We start from the raw sequence: 22,920 nt of genomic DNA, 5'->3' as shown, positions 1-22,920 counted from the left end.
TATGTGAAAAGATGGAGCAGGGATGGGATGGGATGGGAGGAGAAAGTAGCACTACGTGTAGATGGTAGAATGATGGTCAAGGGTGGCTGGGGTGGGGTGGGGGCTAGGATGGGAAGAGGGGGGGGGCGTGTTGGGATCAGGGAAGGAGCAGGATGAATAGGAGTTGGTCTAGGATGGTTGGGATGAAGGGGGTTGGATGTGAGGGGAAATTGTAGCACTTTGAAGTAGGAGTAGGTCTGAAGAAATGTAACAATTAGAGAGTGGAAATCAGGCCTGTACAAGAGCACCAAGGCATTTTCTCCTATGTAAAGGGCACTCTATAGGGAATTGTAAATATCTACTAGAGCATTAAGGGCACCAAGGCAATGGCCAGGGGGCATAGAGGCAACGGCCTTTGTTACCTCTGTGATACATTGGGGCTTAGGAAATTGAAAGTAGGAGTTGGTCTGGGGTCGTGAAGAAGTGGGTGGGATTGATGTAGTGGGTGTGGTGTGGGATGGGTCTAGAAATATTGCACTACGATGTAGAAAGTGGAAATTTAAACAATTTGAGCGGGTCTGGGTGGCTGGATGTGGGGGTTGGATGCACATGGCCAGGATGGTTTTGGATATGTTGGGAGGGGTTAGGTGTGGTAGGATTGTGAGGGGGGCTTCATTTGTTTTGACTACATGTAGGAACAAGACAGGTGCTTTTAGAAAGTTAGCATTTAACAAGAAGTTTGCATCTTGAGACTTTCACTGCATGTTGCATGGTTTGCATCTGAGCCAAATGAATCTTGTCACTTTATAGTCGCTCATTTTCATTTCAGAGTTTTGTGTTAAGGGTACGTCTGTTTTGTTTATATGATTGTTTTGTTTGTCTTAATCTCATTTCACTCCAGAATTTTGTGCCTTGGGATTATCTGTGTTGTTTCAATATGTTGGGATGTTTTATTTTTATTAATTGAATGTTTCCATTTGTTTAAGATTTATTTACTTCCATTTAATCAATGAAACTGTTTTGTCCCCCTTCAAAATAAGAAATGGAGAAAACGCAATGCCAGTCTATCTAGACGCTTTAGAATGACTGGACTAAAACTTGTGAGTTGTGGATTTCATTTCTTGCCGATCGGAGATGAATAAATGCATAGAAATAATAGATAAAAGTAGAAAGAACGACGGCAAAACTGGTCTTACATGTAGATTGGGGTTGCTAGAAATAGACGATAACTCAGAGTATTTTTGCTGATCAAAGAAAGAATGGAAAAGTAGAAATAAGTAGAAAAAATTATGCGGTTGCAGAAAAATATAGACATCAAAAGAATAGTATAGATGATTATTTAAGGTACTTCTTAGCATTAGCAGAAGGTAAGGCAATGTCTTGACTTTAGATGGTTCAACAGTACGGCTCAATCTGTCTTTCTCAAGAAAATAATTTTGAAAGGAATGCGGTTTTACAGAGAGAAAGATTCAAACACATTTCAATCAGGGAAATGTTTCTGTACGTATTGTTCCTCAGATTGTGCTTTCCGATCACAAGTTATTCCTCCCGCCTGAATATAACCGCCTCTAGATTTTCGGCAATACCTTTGGCAAAAAATGCTACCGCCTTGTGAAATGAAATTTTCACAGGTTTATTTTATTGTATATACATTTAAAACAGATGAAAATAATGGAACAGTTCCAAAAACCAAAGGTATACTTTAAGATGCAAGATTTAATATTATTTTCTTTTAGTGTGACAACTTCTTTCTGTATTGTACCTGCTGAAAAATACAGCTGTAGAACTTGTACACATACTATGACTAACTTTGCTATAATGTACATAATACATCTTCCTAAAAATTAACAACTTGTCAAACAGTGTTTCCTTATTTAAACGAACTTGCCATTTATATCCAAGATTTTAATATGCTGAGAGCAATAATATTTGTGGTGGTAATTAGCTACGGTGTACACACCTAGAAGCAATTAGTATACTCTGCTGTATGTAAGCTTAGGATATTAGATTATATGGCAAAGGATGTCCATAAGCCTTTTTGAGATATGGCGGACGTGATATGCGCGCGTCACACGCCGCGACTGATGCCACGCTCACCATGTTGGTGGTCATAAGGTTTACGTGTAAACGCCGCGTCGCCTAAATTGCGGACTTCACTGAATAACATACGTTCTATTTCTATGGTCAATATGCACAAATTTACCACAACTTTACAGTGTTGTAGCATTGTGTCCGCCATACCTCAAAATGGCTTACATGTATGGATAAGGTAGATATACATGTATTTGGTATGGGAATCTGCTGATAGGAATACAGTGATGGTTGTATGAGACGTCAACTTTAGGTCAGGTGAATAAGAGAACTGGGGTGCATTCCACTGGGGCGCAAACCTAGACTTGTGGACAAGTCGTTAATGGTCCCATGCGGTGAGATAGTCGAGTTGTGGCGGTGCTATGGCGAGATCACTGCTCTCGCGCAAACTGCTGGTTGCCAACTTCTATTAAATGGGGCCGTAGTCGTGACAGCAGTAGTAGAATACCGCGGGGAGAGTTTGAATGCTATCACCGTAACAGACATTTAACGACTTGTCCACAAGTCTAGCGCAAACCTAACGCAACCATTCGCGCAAATCGTTTGAGCGATTGGTTGAAACACTTCAGCTCATATCGATTAATTAATATGTTATTTCAACTCCACCTGACTACTAAAAACAAATTTTTGCATAGCATGTCAGTGAGTGCAGCATTGGTCTTCACTGGCTCGCGCCGTTATTAATGCGGGTGGCAGGATGGCCAGTGACCGTGGTCGGTAAAAGTTTCGTCAAAGCTTGTCAAAAACTGCACAATATGAACAGTGCAGGTTTATAATTACTAACAAAAACAAATATTTGCATGGGCATGCTCTGTGCAACCTAAAGTAAAGCATGTAGAAGTAATTTTTTGTATTTTTAGAGAAGTTACCAGCTCAAGTAAGTTTGTTGGAATGTAAAATCGCTTCATGGTGTTCGAACTCGAAAATTTATTTTAAAACTAAGCTGCACTGTCCTGGTAATGTATCCATTGATGCATGTTATCGCTGTATGTATTTCTGCATGTTTTGCTGCATTCATCCATTCATTTCGAGTGATGTTTGTCGACAGAACTATTTCTAACTTACGTCATTTTCGTTTTGATGTAGAATCGTCTGAGGCAGGCAGAAGAGCAGCTCCTGAGGGATGAGCAGCACAAGAGGGAAGAGCTTGAAAGGCAACTAATGGACGAGACCGAGAGACGAGAAGAGTTGGTTAATACCCAAGTGAGAATGAGAGAGAAGCAGAGAAGCGTCCAAGTAAGAATAATGTGAACAATTTGTCTTTTAAAGAAAGGGTATACCTTGAGTTGGTTAATACCCAAGTGAGAATGAGAGAGAAACAGAGAAGTGTCCAAGTGAGAATGTGTACAGTTTGTCTTTTAAAGATACCTTGAGTTGGTTAATACCCAAGTGAGAATGAGAGAGAAACAGAAGTGTCCAAGTAAGAATAATGTGTACAGTTTGTCTTTTAAAGATACCTTGAGTTGGTTAATACCCAAGTGAGAATGAGAGAGAAACAGAAGTGTCCAAGTAAGAATAATGTGTACAGTTTGTCTTTTAAAGGGAGGGTATACATGTACATGTACCTTGGTAATTACTCCAAAAAGAATGACTATAAGAACTTACTTGGTATTGGAAGCACTGCTGCTGTTGATAATGTATTTCATAAACGATTTCCTTGTAAAGATTGTTTTTAAAAGTTTCTCTATGAGAGGTTTCTCAGGCTGTTTACAATGTATTCAAATTACGCATTATTTTTCCTTTGTGGATATTGCCGCTCCATATTATTTTTTGGAAATATCTTTAAAATGCTACCACCCTTATGGGGTTATGTAGTAGTATTACTGAAATAAAGGAAATAATAATACATCAATAAATTGTACAACTGCAAATCCATAAACCGTTTTGATATATGGAGACAGGCGGACACAATGCTAACCACACTGTAAATTTGTCCGTATACACCCAAACCAAACAGTACACTCCTATCACGTCAGTCATGTACTGTACCTTTTCTGAAAATTAATCTTGATTTTGTTTTGTCTCTGGCAGTCTCGACCGTTAACAAGGTTCTTACCATGCTCCAGTCAAGATTTTGATTTAAGGAATCACATTGAGAATGCGGGACACAATGTACAGATTTGTAAAGAGGTAAGTTTCTTAGGGTGCGTTTGATTAGCTTCCCTGGGTCGACCCCGGTGTGCCCCTGGTACATTCAAAAAGCTTTGACGTCATTCCAGAGGCTCACCCGGGTCAGCCCCCAGTGCCCTGCTTGTGGAACGGGTCACTGGGGCTGGCCCATGGTGCATGACATCACCACGAGAGGGTTTGTGATCGTTCGATTAGCTCTTGTCAGGAGCTCAACAGAGTGAGCACTGCAGGGTTGACACGGGGAAGCTAATCGAACGCACCCTAAGATGAAAAATATTTTTCCATGAGAGTATTGGGAGCATTGTGTCTTGTATTGTATTTTTTTACTGTATATGATTTGTAAATATTAATTTTATGTAATTTTTTTTTAATTTTATGTGAAGGCCAAAACAAATTTATTGGGGACAATAACGTGAATTGAATTGAATTGAAATTAATAGATAGTTACATCAGAGACGGGACAATCTTAAAAGAAGTTTCTATTCTTATCAATCTCTCCACAGCTAACGATATCCAGGAACACCTGTCGAGGCTACATGATAAAGATGGGCGGACGCATCAAGACATGGCGACGTCGATGGTTCGTCTTCAATCGAGTCAAACGCTCCTTCCTCTATTACTCCTCAGATCGGGACGAGCTCCGACCCAAAGGAGGCATGTACTTCCAGGCTATCCAAGACGTCTACTTCGATCACTTGAGACCCCACAAGAGTCCGGACCCGGTGTTGACATTCTGTGTCAAGACCAAGGAGAGGACGTTTTTCCTGGTGGCGCCGACGGCGGAGGCGATGCGTATATGGATGGACGTGATTGTGACAGGCGCGGAAGGGTACAAGGAGTTTCAGTGAGGTGTAGAGACAACTGACTGATGTGTGGTGCTTGAGGGTGGAGGTCAAAGTTCACATCCTCTCCCCCTTCCTACTGGCTACGGCTGTGGCTTAGGATTGCTATGTATGGCTTCAGTTGTGGCTATGGCTGGGCTATGGATTGATTGTGATTGTGAAGGTCGCGGAAGGAGACAAGGAATTTCAGTGAAGTGTAGAGACAACTGACTGATGTGTGGTGCTTAAGGGTGGAGGTCAAAGTTCACACCCTATCCCCCCCCTCCCTCTACCCACGGGCTGAAGCTGTAGTTTAGGATCACTAGGGTGTATGGCTTCAGTTGTGGCTATGGATTACTGTATGTATGGCTTCAGTTGTTGCTATGAATTGCACATGTTGAATGTGACTGTAACGGGTGCAGATGAGTACAATGCATTTTGGTAAACAGGAGAAAGCTAAATGGTGTGGTGCTAAAGGTTGGAGGTCAAAGTTCACATTCTCTCCCCCCCCCTTCCTACTGGCTACAGCTGTGGCTTTGGATTACGATGTTATGCTTCTATTGTGGCTATGGATTGAATGTAATTGGAACAAGTGCAGAGGGGTGAAGAGGAGACTGCTTAAAGATTTTGTGTTTTTTTTTCCCCCCCTCTTTTTTATCTGTTTTATGAGAGATCACCTAACATCATATAGCCACAGATGGCCACTTCAATGCAAGGGCTACACTTGATCGATTTGCCCTATCGCCTCAAATCAACTGTCACCATGGGCAAGTTGCCATCTACCTGTGAGGCTGACACAGGGTCACAAGAGCACAACGCACTACCTTCTCAACTTTTTACGAAGCAATTATGGTTAGTGTCTTGCTCAGTGGCTCAAGTGTCGTGGACAAAGATTCAAACCTACATGTACACTCTGCGGCTAATCAACACCAGATCTTTGGTCCGGTAAACTTCACCGCTTTGCCATGACACGCGAAACGATAGAGGTCGGAGTTTTACACCCCTACCCTCTGGCTGCAGCGCTGCGTGATTTGCTAGGTGTCCCCTTTCCTCACCAAGTGGCTACAGCTATGGATGACCGACTCTGGCTTCTGTGATGGCTATGGCTATGATGATCAATTCTGTGAAGCGTAGCCATTAAAGCAAAACATGGTGGTTCAATTATGACATTTTTAAAGCAGATACGATTCATTTAATGTGAGCTTTTAATGAAGAGAAACAAACGTACTGTTGTTTTAATGCATGAATTTTTGTACATGAAAATATTTTTTCGAGTGTAAACATTTGAGTGACGTTGTAAAATGCCAAGAATAAGGTGTGGTTTATTTTTTAAATGCACTGCCAAATGGATTATTGTATTATTATATGGCCATTATGTAGATATAGACTAGACCACAGCGAATGTTGGGCAGAAGTGCCTGCCTTGCACGCCCTCTACCAGCTGTGGATTTGCGACATGCCTGTGTTTGGACAAGCTGAACTTTGCACAACGTCACACTTTGAGGCTCGTGAATAACGCCACATACCAGCCAGACCGGATGTTCGGAAAATTACAAATGTACCATTGACCTCGCATTTGTTTCACACAGAGATTTGCAGTCAATTCACTCATACATACATGTATGTACACACACGTGTAGTGCAACTGTACATGTAGTACACATGTACACATGTAGTACCATAGAGTTATTTATATTAACTAGAGGGCGCACTAAACACGCGCCCGGTATGCGCACAGGCTAGGCCATTTTCTAAGTTGAACAAACAGGCATTGCTTAGCGTGTGTTTGTGCGGCCATTTTGTAAGTTGACAAAACAGCATCGCGTCAGCGTTCAATTAACACAAACTCCAACGTGTACTTTATATTCAACGCGCTTGCAGAATGGCGCGCGTGTCTCCTTGCGGTCCCGTCGCGTTTGTGCAAGTAGCATCACCAGTGCGCCCTCTAGTTCTGGTATATTAAGTCTATGTGCAGTACACATGTGCATGATGCTCATGATGCACACATGCACGTTGCATGCAGACGATTGAAAGTGCAAGCTGACATTACATCACCTCGGACCATAGAGTAAGGACCGATCACAACACAGATATAGAAAGCTTATGTCAGGGAACGTTTATCCAATGAAATCTTAGTAGACGGGGGAACAGCTTACTAAAATAGCAGCGTGCGTTAATTGCCTCAAGGTATAATGCGCACAGATAAAGATGCAAATAGCAGTCTCTGGGAAGTCTATTTCTACTTACATTGTGTACCCGTCATTCAAAGATTTTTATAAACATAGCATTATTAAAGCAATGAACTATTTGAAAGCAGTTTCTTGAATTTCTTCTATAAAATATATGTGTGACCCCCCCCCCCCCCTCCCCTTCCCTTTTTAAAAGAACTTGAAATCATACTTCCATGTAAAACATTTTAAGATGAATTTACGGTGCTCTGGGTTGGAGGTTGAGATTTTTTGAAAACCTTGTACCCAAGTGTTTTAAGGTGTGCAGTAATTTTTATGGGATTCTTTCCCTCGGTATAATGTAAGAAATTAAACTATTTGGGAAGGCGTTTGAGATGTTAAATCCTTTATTGCGTCTTACTATAATGTTCTTTATGATAGAGTTCAACTCCTTTTGAAAGATCCTTTGTACAGATTTAATAAGGTTATTCCTATAATGGATGCACTACAAGGAGGAACTGTGACCTCAAGTAGTGAGTGATTATTCAACGATTTGGAATTCCTGATATTTATTCGTATTCAATGCAACTTGAAAGTCATTCTTGACTGTCTTTTTTACGTGGTTGTATTTTATCTTGCGTATACTTGGTTAATAATAATGTTGGCTGATTTTCTCCATGTGTCTAAACTTTTCTTTCTTTCTGTTGAACTATTCATAATTTTAACTTATTATTCATAAAATAAACTTTGAAGTGTACTTAACAAGTCACATTTCTGGGGGGAAAAAAAATTAAATATGCTGCCAAAAACGGACTTTTCTGCCTTAAAATAATTATGTATTTCTCTTGTAAAAAGACTAACTTTGGTAACGAGACTGGTGCTTATTTTACATGTACATGTAAATCTTTATGTACAAATTGACTGTGTTATACGACACAACCATGGGTTATTTACTAATTCACTATTCACACGTACTAATAGGAAAGACGCTATGATGTGTAGCAGGGTGTGCTGAAAATTCAGCCGTATCTGGGTATTAGGCTAAACTTAAAGGCAGTGGACACTATTGGTACTTACTCAAAGAAATTGTAAATTACTCATTCTTTCATTGTTGTCTCACAACTTCGATGACCGATTGAGCTCAAATTTTCACAGGTTTGTTATTTTATGCATATGTTGAGATACACCAACTGTGAAGGCTAGTCTTTGACAAGTACCAATAGTGTTCACTGCCTTTAACTGCCGTCATTAAGAATGTTTTTGGGAATTTTTGTTTTTAAGTAAACGAGGCTGAGACCAGTGTCAAATTTCATGGTGAAGCTTAATGAACTCTGCGCTTCGGGCCCATAGAATAAGGCATTTGAATTTGCCCTGTAAGTGTAGAATAACACTTATAGAGACCGTTCATTTAGAATAATTATCACCATACGGCCTGACATTGCTAATCTTGTGGATTTTTTGCACCACTATTTTCAGGTAAAATGTCAGGAAAATTAATATTAGAAACAGGTTTTGTTTTTGAGTTGTAGATTCTATGTTTAAAGGGAAACATTGGAAAATTGCAATTCCCTAACCTTTTTTTTTTTACCCCATCCTTTATTTTACCCCCATTGTTTGAGCCCCATTTGCAGCCGCTCTGGGGATGTGGTGCAAGCCGCTTGCAGCCGCTATGGTCTCTTAAGAGTCTCTAGCTGCCAATTCAGGCACAGCTTTTGATTGCCAAGTAACATGACCTCAAGAACAAATTCCATAATTTTTTTTTTTCTCCAAGAAACTGACGTATTAGCGTCGATTAGAAATCAGAAGCATAAAGCTTCTTGGAGTTACGGTTGCAACCGCCACACAAAATTAATGCCAAACTGACCTGACAATACTGTTTCAGAAATCATTTCTCATATTACGAAAGCTGTTTTCTCTTAAAAAGAGCAGTAAGGGTAAAACTATTTTCGCTATCGCCGAAGCAAATTTAACATCTATTCATAAATACCTTGGACAGTTTCGCTATTCCTATTGGTGGAGAGCGCGTCACGTGGGTGTGTATAAACCTTTGTTAATGACCGGTAAAAAGTGTTGAAACATGGGCGTGGCACGCCTGCTTGAACCTGTGCTTAATAAGACAGTTTCTTCATTCCTCTTGGTCGAGAGCAACGGCCGGGACAGTTGTGCCACATCACGCGATACGCGCGACGCCCACAGCATTCCCTTATAAGGAGTTGTTTACCCGAGGGCGGCGGAGGGCTTTACCATTTCATAGCTGAAGGGGTGTTGTGTTGAAAGAAATCATTGAGCAATTATAATTTTTGCATTTATTTTACTTTTTGACCAAAAGTGTTGATGTTTTTGACCGAAAAGGTATTTATGAATGGGAATCAAAGTGTGTTGAATCGGTTTTCAACTAGTGGTTTAAACCCGCCGAGGTAATTTATCTCGACTTCGTCTTCGTAAAATTATCAAGAACCAGGCCTCGTTGGGATTAAACCAAACTCTTCACCACACATTGATTCCTTTATTAAAAACTCAGGATGCTTGGTGTCATCAAAATCCGAGTATTACATGTAGTAAAAAGCTTCAAGTAACTTTTTCTTTCTTTTTAGTTATAAAAGAGTGTTTTATTTCTACACGCACTTATGCTGTTTATTTATCCTCCATAATTACATTTATTTATTTATTTACATCAACTTTGGTAGTGGAGTATTAACATAGAAAACTAGCTTAAATTTGTTTTTATTATTATTTTTGATAGAAAAAAAACATAAATCCAAAATTCAACAGCTACATTTCAAAAGGTAAAAAGAGTTGAAGTGAGCTGTGTAGAGAAAGAGCAGTTTATATTACATGCTCTCTTTGCATATTATTTTACCTGGAACATACAAGGGGAAATTGTCAGATACTGGGGTCAATTTCACAAAAATAGTCCTAACTTAGGACTAGTCCTAGGACTCTTTAGGAGTTATTAAAAACTTAAGGCTAGTCCTAAGTTAGTTAAGACACTAGTCTTAAAGGGACACGTTGCCTTGGATCGGACGAGTTGGTCTATAAAAAGCGTTTGTAACCGTTTGTTATAAAATGCATATGGGTAGAAAGATGATGTAAAAGTAGAATACAATGATCCACACAAATACACCTCGAAATGGCATGGTTTTCATTTTTATCGTCGACTAACGTCGTCGGCCATTTATGGGAGTCATATTTTGAATCCCATAAAATATGGCTGACCGTGTTAGTTTGCAAAGTAAAAGGAAAACCACGCAATTTCAAGGCATATTTGTGTACATCATTGTATTCTACTTTCACAACATCTTTCTAACCAGTTCGCATTTTATAACGAACGATTTTTAGAGACCAACTGTTCCGATCCAGGGCAACGTGTCACTTTAACTGTTTGTGAAATCCATTCCAGGCAGGATATTCTTCGTACTTCCTAGTCTGATTTCTGATTTTGTTTGCCCTTTGAAAGATCAGAAAAATTGTGATAACATAGTCTGAAAGATCAGAAAAATTGTGATTACATAGTCTGCAAAGTATATTATAGGAACACGTTGCCTTGGATCGGACGGGTTGGTCGTTGAAAAGCATTTGAAACCGTTTGTTATTAATTGCAAATGGTTAGAAGTAGAACACAATGATCCACACAAATTTGCCTCAAAATTGCCTGGTTTTCCTTTTACTGTGCGAACTAACACGGTCGGCCATTTATGGGAGTCAAAAATTTGACTCTCATAAATGGTCGACCGTGTTAGTCGACGAGAGAAAAGGAAAACCAGGCAATTTCGAGGCATATTTGTGTAGATCATTTTATTCTACTTTTACAACATCTTTCTAACCATATACATTTTATAACAAATGGTTACAAACGCTTTTTATTGACCAACTCGACCGATCTTTAAGAAGCCAGTAAATAGATTCAAGTACTTTGTGTAGATTTTAAATTCTTCTAATTTAGAGTTTAATACAAAGGGTGTTCATGTACAGTTCCTTGTTATAAAATACAAACACTCGACTAGTTTAAATAATTTAAAATCTGTATCATAACATTTTCATGGTACCAATAAACTATTGTTTTGGTATAAATACTTGCTGTGTGAGGTATTTTCCTTTGAATACCTGATGTTTTTATATGGTTCCTCGATCTGTAGTGAAAAATAAAATGTTCAGCATATATATGGAATGTATAGCGAATCAGGGTGACACAGTGCGAGTTTTCCCACTGCCTATCATCTCTGCGGACCCTGGTTCCGAATCTCATCTTCAGCCAATGCCTTGCATGTGGATTTGGGGTTTCCAGTCCCTACCTGATTGCGTGGGTTTCCCAAACATCGGTTTTCCTCCGACATCTAAAACTAAAATTTACTCCTATTTCCTATTTATCTTTTCGTGAGCAGTCAGGTTTGCTCAGTAAACTCTTTGAAATGGTCTCTCCATGATTGCAGGTTGTTGGATCCTCTTAAAGTCTACTGAAGAAGTCGTTATGTTGTATCAGACGGTTTCATATAACTGCGTCTGGAGAGAGGAAGAAAAAACCATTTATTGATCCTGGAATTTTAATATTGAAAGTAAATCTGTATTGGTCTGAAATCACTATAAGTTTTTTAACTGACAACGTGGTCCAATTTCATAGCTCTGCTTGCCATAAGCAAAGCACAGAAGCACACATGCATTGGCAATTGTGAATGAGATGCTGATATTTCTTTATTGACGATGGCTTTATGTTTAAGAGTGCAGGTCGGGAATTTCACTTTTGAGAGGGCAAGTCTATTTTTGTTTTACGAAGGACCTCAATTGGAAGATCTTAAAGTGTATGGAGACTTTTGAAGGTGCACCAAGGCCAAGATCATGGGCAACAAAGGCCATGGCCTCCTTGTAAAGGGAACATCCATTGGAAAATCTTAAAGTCTATAAGAAGCTTTGGAAGGGGCAAGAAGGCCAAGATCATGGCCTCCGTGGGTTAAGTTTACTTCCGGGACTGGACTCCTTAAAAGCACTGGACACTATTGGTATCAAAATAATTATTTGCATAAAAAATTACTTGGTAGCGAGTAGTGGAGAGCTGTCGATAGTATAAAACTTTGTGAGAAACGGCTCCCTCTGAAGTAACATAGTTTTTGAGAAAGAAGTAATTTTCCACGAATTTGATTTTAAGACCTCAGAATTAGATTTTGAGTTCTCGAAATCAAAGCATCTGAAAGCACACAGCTTTGTGTGAGAAGGGTGTTTCTTTCTTTCATTATTATCTCGCAACTTCGACGACAAATTGAGCTCAAATTTTCACAGGTATGTTATTTTATGCATATGTTGAGATACACCAAGTGAGAAGACTGGTCTTTGACTATTACCAATAGTTTCCTGTGTCTTCAAGCAATATTTTCTGCTACAGTTAGCTGTGAAAACACGAGACTGACTTACAATAAATCGTTAGCTGCTTGGAGGTCAGCTATCTTCTTCTCAGTGACCTCCATCCATTCTCGATACTTCTCTCCCCATTGAAGCTTCATCTGAAGAGGGGGAAAAAACGATAAAACTTCAATCAGCCCCACGCTGGTTAGATTTGAATAATGTCTGGAACGATAAGTTGCTTGATCGCAAGGTAGCTGCAGGGAAGGTGTGGAACGGTCTACCACATTCCATCAGAGCCATCCAAACAATAGACACTTTCAAATCAACCCCGAAGACCCATCTCTTTTCAAAAACATTTCAGTAAAATTCCCTAGACATTGGACATTGTTTTTTTCTCTTGATCTTTGCACTGCTGGAAAGCAACCAAGGGGGAACATTTTTATTGGAGCAAGCGCCATGAGCACTTTTTAGTGGATACCGGCGCTATAGAAGACGTCATTATTATTAAGTTACTGCTTAAATTTGAATTCCTCAGACTGTAGGGACAGTTGCTATGTCACATTATTCGGGGCAAGTTTTTGCGTGGTTACGTAAGAGACGGTGAACACCAATACACAATTCTGAATGAAAGTGTATGGGACAATGGTACCAGGGTTTGCTCATCTGGAGGTTGCTACACAAAAGCTTCAATTTGACATAGCAACTGTCTCTATAGTGTCATGGCCGAGCGGTTAAGAGCACCGAATTCAAACTCTGGTGTTTCTGATCAACAGAGTGTGGGTTCGAATCCCCAGCCATGACACTTGTGTCCTTAAGCAAGACACTTCACCATTGCTTCGTCCTTCGGATGGGACGTAAAGCCGTTGGTCCCATGTGTTGTGTAACACATGTAAAAGAACCCACTGCACTTTTCGAAAAGAGAAGGGGTTCGCCCTGGTGTTCCTGGCTGTGGCTGCTGTATGCGCCGTAGAACCTTGTAAACCCCTATAAGGTGCTAAATAATTGGGTCTCAAAATTCATCACTGCAATTACCTTTCTTTCTGAAAGTTTGTATATTATATTCAGCGCCTTGAGTACCTTGTTTGGTAGATACGTGCGCTATATAAGACTTATAGATATTATTACTATTATTATTATAGTCTGAGGAAATCTAATTCACAAATGCTCCTCAAGGAGGTGAACAAAGCTCCTGAGCTCTGTAGATCACTGAAGTGGCCTACTGTAAAGACAGTTCATGTTCTGAAACGTAGAAGGTCCAAGGATTGCCGGGACTCCACGTACACACAGCCCACATGCTTTTATTCACGGCATGTCTGCAATTTGTGTACGTACATGTACTTTATAAAGATACTTGTGTGTTATAAAGTCGAGTATGGTGTTAGAAATGCTGCTTTTCCAGTTAACAAATGTAGATTGTGCAAGTCTTGTTCATTACCTAGCGTTAAAGTGCACTAACGTTAAAAGTTCATTAACACATAAAGAAGTGAGATTTGCAAAGCCTATGGCAGCAGGCAATAGTCCTGTGGATTCATCTTTCACAGGGGAGTCAAAAATGACGATGCAAATCAAGAAAGAGATAGAGAAATCTTCCCATACCTTAAGATTAAGTTGTTCTTCTTTCTCACACCATTGTGCCTCTTTGATACTCAGTTCCGTAAACAACTGCTCAAATTTCTCTCTCATCTCTGTATTCTCCATCTTCAGTTCGTTGTTGAAGAGTTTCAGTTCCTCATTCTCTTCATTCAAAGTCTTGTTTCTCGTCTTGAGCTCCTTGATTTCTTTCTCGTGGTCACAAGGGGGCGGTGTTGATGTCTGATGGAAGATGTAATTCAATTAGTCGCCTGAAATGGTTTGGGCTTGTCATCAGGGCCCAATTTCATAAAGTCTGCAAGGACAAAAACTAAGCACACAATAGTATTGCTTTGCAGAATCAGGTTGCCAGCCCAAATTACATGAAGTTTGCATTGTTGTGGCTGGTGCCCAGCTAAATGTTTGCTTAGCTTGGCTAAGCTTATACCATTAGCAAAAACTGGCACTTATGGAAGCAGGGATTATTTCACATGTTAGCAGGGAATTTTTGCTTGGGCGCGTGCGTTACTGGGCATTCTGCGATAACAGTACAGTAATTCGGCGCTTTCACAATAAGCACTGGATGGTGATCAGAGGCGCAGCAGAATTCAGGGGTAGGCAGAGCCATGAAATTGGGCCCTGCCCTGACGCAAACATTGGTATAACAAACTGCTATGGTTATGAATTACACAAATCAAGAAATTGAGATTCAGTAACTAGATGAAAATACTTATTCTAGTCATAGTGGATATCAGCGGTTAGTTTGATAGGATTCGAACCTACAACCTTAAATTTCATTTAATCATCAAGTTTTGTTTCCTTGTATCATTTCTGGGAGTTACCTTTGAGCGTTTCTGCAGTGATTCTTCATGTTTTGTTTTTAAAGCCTCCATTTCTTTCTTATGCTGCAAGCTGAGGTCATCCATCTTCCTCTGGAGGTCAGAGATCTTAGGGTCAAGGGTCGATCTGATAACAAATGAACCAATCATTGAAATTAAATAGATGTTAATTTTGCATCAGTTTTTACCCTAAGTAATTCGTCACAAGAAGAAGACTAAAATCACTCCTGGGAGCATTGTATTTCTTCTGGCCACTATTTCAATGTTAACCTTGTCACATTGGTCAAGTGGTTAGACTGAAGGACCTGCAATCACAAGGGTGTGGGTTCAAATCCTACCAAGCTAACCTCTGATTTCACAATGACGAGAATAAGTTTTTGTTGTTTAGTTACTGCCTCTAGTAACTGAATCACAATTTCTAATTGATATGTGCAACTCATTTATTATAAGACGTTAAACCAATATTTTTATTAGAGAGATTGGTTGTTGCAAGCTTGGCGTTTATATCCCCTTATAGGAGTTTGCCAAGACCTTCACCCTCTTCCTAATAAGTCCAGTTCTCACATGTGAGAAATATCTTACTGTGAAGGGCAAAGGTCAGCAGGCTGCGGGAACACATCACCAAAAAAACCCTCATAAAATGGGTAAGATAAGCTGCTTGTACAAAAAAAAACTGGTTATTGGCTTGTGGTTAAAATGGACAGCGGACTCCAGAATTCCAGAGTTCCCTTGACAGGAAGATCATCTAAACAAACAAACAAACAAACAATCATAGCAGTCATAATTTGTTTACTTCACCTTGCTTCAGATGATGAGACATACTCCTTCTGTTTCTTGAGGACTGTTGTGTTCTTGGCCTTTCTTAAACCATCAAGCCTTTTCTTCAGGGCTAAAACTTCGGCCTCTAACTGGAATGAAAATCAAAATTAACTAAACAGTTATATGGATCCATACTTTTGTGATTGCCATCAGCAGTTATTTACTGTCTTTGAATTTCAGATAAGCGCACCGGTAAGTTTTCATCAAACACTATTTCAATTCACAATTCACGATGATCAAATCATGAGACTGAACATTCTGTAGAGCATTCTGGGGAAAAAAGAGGTGTAAAGAAACAATGTGCTTTCATTTTCTAACATATTTGGAGAATGTTATTTGTTACCCTCATATCAATATTATTATTTAAATATTAAAATTCAAACATTGGCTTGGTGAGTTAATTATCACTGTTCATTTATACGAGCTTTATCGTATAAGTGTTAAGAAAAAAAAGCCAATAATTATTCACACTTTTTATCTTTTTATTTACTTGTATTTTTATTGCAAATTACCATGGTAATTTTTTTAAATTGTCATAAAAAAAATAACTTTACTAAAATGAAGACAACTGCTGGTGGCTATAGAGTCATACACAAAGTCTAAAAGAATACTTGTACTCACTGCAGATATATTTTTTCCACGTATGGCTTCACTTGGAAACCATACTTTCTTGTGTGCCTCAAAAACAGGAAACACTCAAAACAAATGGGACCAATTTAAGTCACATCGACGATCTGTGTGTGGTGTGAAAATTTCAATGTCCATCAAGTTTCCATACTTCTTATAAACAAATGAAGGTAATTAGGGCATCAGTTGATATGTGGCATCATTATTATTTTTCCAATTCAAAGAAAAAGGCATAATCCTGTGAAAACAGGACAGTGGGCTGAAGGATAGGCTTATTTTATTTTATTAAATTATTGCTTTGCACTTGCAGATTTTAATAACTTATTATGCTAAATTATAATTTTTTTTAAATCTTATAAATTGTTAAAAAAGAAACTATATAAAGTCAGTCAGCTTACACAACAAACTTATTTGTTTACACTACAAACTCATTTTTCTTTAAAAAAAAGTTTACATGGTTACCAAGGCAACTATTATTACAAACAATCCACTTGTGTTTGTTTGACACTGATTGACAGCACAGTCGTGACAATGGCACAGTGACACTCGACACTCAAAACAATATAGTCATTTGAGTGTTGACTGTGCCCATGGAGGTGCCATTTACAGAAATTCAACTGCCCAACTTCGGGAACTTCCCCCAACCCAACCCCCAAGCAAATATTTTGCAAAAGGCTTATTTTATATAATAATAAAAGTTAAAAAGACTAGCCCACCTCTTCAACTCTATTCTTAAGAAAATGTGCATCCACTTTGCCTTCTGCAGCTTTCGAATTTGAACTTGCCTTAACTGATGATCGTGACATATCGAATAAGAACTAACTTCACTTAATAAACATAGATCAGCAGTCGAGCTTGAACTTATTTCGAAGTAGTTTACGTACAGAGCCGGCCAGACTTCAAACATTAAAAAGTATCCGAACTTTGACAATTCTGGAGTGCGATACTTGTCCGTGTTGTGCAATAGTAGGCCGTGTCCGATTCGGACACGGCCGGCCGTTAGTCCCACCAGCCGCGCAATTTTGTATTTTGTAAGGGCAGACTACTGTAACCAAAAATTGCGCGCGCAAATTTTCAATAAGCGCTTACAAATTTGGAAATATCCATTTTCAAATTAATGAGACGTTGAAAATGGCGCCGTTGTTTCGATCTTTCGTTTCAGATTTGATTGATTTCAAACCAACTGAATGTCCCAAATGGAGAACTGGGAAAAAAGATGTCCCATGTGTCAAAGACATGGTCAGGAAAATCGCCAAATATCAAAAGGAATGGAGAAATATAAGCGTGGAATTGGACGACAATGTCATCAGGTTGGTAAAAATTGTTTGTTCATTCTAATCTTAGTTGGGGTTCCAAAGCCTCCGCAGTTGACTACCACTTCTGCAAATCTCCCTGTCGCCCCATTTCGTTTGGTTAACTTCCTTTGGGGCGAATCGGTTATATAGAGCGGATAAACCTCTCCAGGCCGTGATTTATAGCGATTTATTGTTGTATAGGTGCTGCGCTGGTACTCACGGGTAAACGTGAACAAACATGTAGGCCTATGTTTTTCAATATGGGGTTTGTTGAATTGTAATTGAAAGATGAAGAACGTTCTCATGATATTAAAACTTATTCTAAAGAGGATTTTTATGTTATTTTGGCATGAAAAACTTGAGCATTGTAGTATTTTAAATTTTGAAAAATTTCCCCCTAAAAAAATTCATTGTAATATTATTTGTAATAACCATAAATTTCACTGTACTGTTTTATAAATAAACAAGTGATACTGTAACGTGTGTAAAGTAGGCCCATTTATTATTAATTAGGCCCTATTAAATTACCCAAATAGTATGTTTACAAATTATTTTCGAACAAAATCAGTGAATCACATCACTACACACAAAGTAAAGTTCAAAGGAAGAAGTTACAATGAGTCATGAGTGATGACATGTCGTTGAATAGTTAATATTATTATTAGTATGTTATTACAACAAAAATTAATAAATTATATATAAAATATAAAAATAAATAGTAAAGGCCTGATTTATATTACTCGGCTTCTATTTCTAACATTTGAGAATTCAATATAAACTCAAACAATAGTAATATTACAGCTACGATTACACCATGGAGGAATAAATTAGTTTATTCATCCATGGTTAACACTTAGTTACAGGGCTGTCTGTGAATAGGCCTACTCGGTCCTAGAACTGTGAGATTATTTCCGCTATCACCCGTGAAAGACGATATATCGTATCTCATATCATAGCAGGACTGTATGCTTCGTTTTTGAAAGGGCAAGGGCACCAAGGCATTTTCTCTTTGGCAAAGGGCACCCTATGATGAAATAGTAAATTTCTACTGGAGCATTTCAAGGGCACCAAGGCAATGACAAGGGGCAACGGAGGCATTCGCCTTCATTGCCTCCGTGAAGTATCAGGCCTGTCATAGTTCTAGAAGAGAGAACCAGTAACTAAGGCGCTGTTAGTGTTAGACCCAGTAACTGTATTCCTTTTTCCAAATGTTGACATTATCTGTCATGCTAGTAGGACAGATAATGTCAAAATTTCGAAAAAGGAATACAACGCCCTAGTTACTGGGTCTAAGGGTGCTGTACTCCTTTTTTCGAAATTTGTCATTCGCAGTACATCCGAGAACTACAATTTGTTTTTTAAGTAGTAGGCCCTACAGACTGTACAGCGCCACAGCAATTGGGTCTAGGCATAGAGCAAGGACTTGGGCTCGATTTCTCTGAGAAATAACATCCATCGTTAAAGAAATTGTCAGCACCACCATAGTGATCTGTATTGTGACATCACACTAAAGCAAATACTATTGATTTGCAGTGAAGATCAATCTTAGCTCATTGTGAAATCGGCTCCTGGTCTAGGCCTGTAATAATTTTGTGGTAAAGCCACCTGGGCCCAATTTCATGGCTCTGCTTACCGCCGAATTCTGCACTTACGATCACGATCCCACGTGCAAGCACCGAATTTCTGCACTAGCCTTGTAAGCGTGGAATGCCTAGTAACGTGGAGTACCCACGCGCAGAAGCCCAAATACGCCACTAACCCATGAAATACGCTTGGTTTATGCACAGAATTCCCTGCTTCCGTAAGCGCCGATTTTGTGCTTACGGTGAGCAGAGCCATGAAATTGGGCCCTGCAGGGCTTGTGTCATAACAAATAAAGTAGCTCAACAAAATAGATACTTAGGATTTGAAACTTTGCATGGAGGAAATACGATATGGAAAGGTTTGCGGTAACACCGTGTAATGACCCCAGAAGACGATCAGAGCATACTGATCGAAACGTCGAGTTGAAACCAACGGTTCTTTTCAGAACCACCCCAACTCATTTAGAGATATTCATTACATGGTGTTTCCGCAAACCTTTCCATATAGATACTGTACCAGAATTTTGTTTTACAAGAAGAGTTTGAAATGAGAAGAAGAAACTAGCTGTATTTATTAAAAGCAAATAACCAGAATACTTGTCTCATTTTTTATTTTCATTGAAAGTATTCTTCAAAGTTAACAACTTACAGGGCTGTATGCTTCTTTTTTTGAAAAGGCAAGGGCACCAAGGCATTTTTTTCTTGGTAAAGGGCACCGTATGATGAAATTGCAAATTTGTACTGGAAGAGCATTTCAATAGCATCAAGGCAATGACCAGGGGACACGGAGGCAATCGCCTTCGTTGCCTCCATGAAGTATCAGGCCTGAACTTATAAGACTGAAAGTCAACATTTGAACACAAACACAAGACTGCTGGACTTGTCTGGTCATATAGTTTTCCAATGCTAAGGTCACTTGCCTAAGTCCAGTGTTAATTTCAACTTTAGTTCACGCCCTGCACTACTCTATGGTAGTTGGCCCAAATATGATGGGTTTTGCCATCACATCAGGACTGCAGTGCATCACCTGTATGGGAACTTAAACTTGGAGTGTTGCCAACTGTTTCGAAAGAAGTGTGGGTTGTTGTATTTTATTTGTAACAACTGTTTCGAAAGAAGTGTGGGTTGTATTTTATTTGTAAATTACAAATAAAATACAACAACCCACACTTCTTTAGAACAGTTAGCAACACTCCAAGTTTCACTCTTTTAACTGTTTTTTGTTTTGTTTTTTACAGGGATATTGAGAGAAATTTCCTCTACAAGTTCATTCATCACTGCTGTGTGGAAGAAGGCCATGGGTGTAAAACACTTGAAGATGCTAAGACTTGTCTCGATCAACATTACCAAGACAAAAGTTTGAAGAGACTGCTCTCTGTGGAAGAACAAGAAACAATAAGTTTGAACAATGCCTACCAATACCTGGTAGATATCAAGAAAGAGGAAAAGGATGAAGCATTTCATGGGTTGATGGAGGAATCAATGCTACGAGAAACAAACCAAATACTTCTTGAAGGTGTACATCTCCCACAACATACTACAAAACCAGGGGTTTACAGTAACAAACGGCGCATAACTGAGTTTAATGGTGAAATCTACGAGTATCCAAAACCGGAAGACATGCATCTTGCTGTTGTCTCATGTCTGGATAAGTTTAACTCTCTCTACCAAGACGCTCAGAGTGAGTCCGACGACGAAAAGAAACTCGAGAAATTATTCAAAACCTGCAGCTGGTTCATATTTGAGATGCTCGACTTGCATCCATTTGGAGACGGTAACGGTCGACTCTGCAGGCTTCTCTGCAGTTACGTCTTGTCAACGTGTACACCGTTTCCAAGTTCGATACACAACATCTTCAGTGAATCATGTTTGGATGACTTTAAGGAAGCCCTGGTAGATGCAAGGAAGTCAAAAGATCGCCACCCTTGTAGTTTGACCACCCTGATCATTGAGTCTAACTTTTGTGCTTGGGAGGAGTTGATGAAGGAAGTACCGCTCTTCAGCCACACAAAAACTGCCGTTGCCAGCTCCTCTCAACTTCAAACAAATTTACAGTCGCCAACTCGGAAAGTTCTTGTGTCACTTGAAGATGCTAAGACTTGTCTCGATCAACATTACCAAGAAAAAAGTTTGAAGAGACTGCTCTCTGTGGAAGAACAAGAAACAATAAGTTTGAACAATGCCTACCAATACCTGGTAGATATCAAGAAAGAGGAAAAGGATGAAGCATTTCATGGGTTGATGGAGGAATCAATGCTACGAGAAACAAACCAAATACTTCTTGAAGGTGTATACTCCCACAACATACTACAAAACCAGGGGTTTACAGTAACAAACGGCGCATAACTGAGTTTAATGGTGAAATCTACGAGTATCCAAAACCGGAAGACATGCATCTTGCTGTTGTCTCATGTCTGGATAAGTTTAACTCTCTCTACCAAGACACTCAGAGTGAGTCCGACGACGAAAAGAAACTCGAGAAATTATTCAAAACCTGCAGCTGGTTCATATTTGAGATGCTCGACTTGCATCCATTTGGAGACGGTAACGGTCGACTCTGCAGGCTTCTCTGCAGTTACGTCTTGTCAACGTGTACACCGTTTCCAAGTTCGATACACAACATCTTCAGTGAATCATGTTTGGATGACTTTAAGGAAGCCCTGGTAGATGCAAGGAAGTCAAAAGATCGCCACCCTTGTAGTTTGACCACCATGATCATTGAGTCTAACTTTTGTGCTTGGGAGGAGTTGATGAAGGAAGTACCGCTCTTCAGCCACACAAAAACTGCCGTTGCCAGCTCCTCTCAACTTCAAACAAATTTGCAGTCGCCAACTCGGAAAGTTCTTGTGTCACTTGAAGATGCTAAGACTTGTCTCGATCAACATTACCAAGACAAAAGTTTGAAGAGACTGCTCTCTGTGGAAGAACAAGAAACAATAAGTTTGAACAATGCCTACCAATACCTGGTAGATATCAAGAAAGAGGAAAAGGATGAAGCATTTCATGGGTTGATGGAGGAATCAATGCTCTTCAGCCACACAAAAACTGCCGTTGCCAGCTCCTCTCAACTTCAAACAAATTTACAGTCGCCAACTCGGAAAGTTCTTGTGTCAGGATAGACGCAGGATCTTGATTTAGTAAAAATTTTGCCTCTTGCATGGTAGAGGGTCCATACATAAACAGTTGTATCTCAGCACTTAAAACTGTATTTGTACATCTGGAATATCAAAAATAATAATAATATAATAATAATAAAAAGATATTTATAAAGCGCCAAATTGCCAAAAAAGGCCTCGAAGCGCTAGATACAAAGGTAAAAAGCAATTTCCAAAATACAACATTACAATACAGAGGGTTTCCGAAGAAAACGGTTTAAAAAGACAAAATACAACGTTTTTAATCCGGAGGTCGTTTGTTCGAATCCCACTCTAGTAAATTCTTTGTTCAACCCCAAACTCATTTCAAAATTTACCTAGTCAGTTTTCCTTGTGGTTTATATTGATATCTGAAACAAAAAGTCGCATCCCCTTAAGGTGATCCCCTGGCTGCCGCTTCTCAGGTTGTATCGTAATTTGGGTGTGATCCCTGGCTACACGGCAGTTAACGGTTGTATGGCTTCTGACTGGCACCCCGACCAAAGATAATTGACAAAATAGGGACACCGC

General features: G+C 39.3%; 2 protein-coding genes and 1 pseudogene across 3 annotated transcripts in view; 2 read left to right on the top strand and 1 right to left on the bottom strand.

The window, feature by feature from the left end:
• LOC117301451 (pleckstrin homology-like domain family B member 1) overlaps positions 1 to 6,831 on the top strand; it is a 41,633-nt gene extending 34,802 nt beyond the window's left edge. For both annotated transcript variants that reach the window (XM_033785442.1, XM_033785441.1), the window contains exons 13-15: positions 3,157 to 3,306; positions 4,102 to 4,200; positions 4,704 to 6,831. In XM_033785442.1, the coding sequence (XP_033641333.1) occupies positions 3,157 to 3,306; positions 4,102 to 4,200; positions 4,704 to 5,048 (594 nt within the window). In that variant the 3' untranslated portion in view covers positions 5,049 to 6,831. The remainder of the gene's footprint in view (positions 1 to 3,156; positions 3,307 to 4,101; positions 4,201 to 4,703) is intronic.
• A 4,173-nt stretch (positions 6,832 to 11,004) lies between these two features.
• LOC117301562 lies at positions 11,005 to 17,318 on the bottom strand. Its single transcript, XM_033785592.1, has 6 exons — positions 17,094 to 17,318; positions 15,730 to 15,839; positions 14,935 to 15,058; positions 14,120 to 14,335; positions 12,593 to 12,681; positions 11,005 to 11,689 (listed from the first exon to the last, which is right to left on the bottom strand). Exons 1-6 carry the CDS (start codon positions 17,181 to 17,183, stop codon positions 11,656 to 11,658), a joined length of 663 nt encoding a protein of 220 aa, XP_033641483.1. The 5' UTR covers positions 17,184 to 17,318; the 3' UTR covers positions 11,005 to 11,655.
• Positions 17,319 to 17,490: 172 nt separating this feature from the next.
• On the top strand, positions 17,491 to 22,374 carry LOC117301738 (annotated as a pseudogene).
• Positions 22,375 to 22,920: the final 546 nt, after the last annotated feature.

The sequence above is a fragment of the Asterias rubens genome, chromosome 17 (genome assembly GCF_902459465.1).
Source record: "Asterias rubens chromosome 17, eAstRub1.3, whole genome shotgun sequence".
Lineage (NCBI taxonomy): Eukaryota > Metazoa > Echinodermata > Asteroidea > Forcipulatida > Asteriidae > Asterias > Asterias rubens.
This window is presented reverse-complemented; position numbering and strand designations above follow the sequence as displayed.

Bases quoted from the DNA above. Each gene is read 5' to 3' on its own strand.
- LOC117301562 (XM_033785592.1), bottom strand. From the start codon at position 17,183: ATGTCACGATCATCAGTTAAGGCAAGTTCAAATTCGAAAGCTGCAGAA. The intron at 12,682-14,119 runs GTATGGGAAGAT...CCCCCTCTTCAG, and splicing joins AAGAACAACTTAATCTTAAG to ATGAAGCTTCAATGGGGAGA. The intron at 11,690-12,592 runs GTAAGTCAGTCT...TCCTCTCTCCAG, and splicing joins CAAGCAGCTAACGATTTATT to ACGCAGTTATATGAAACCGT.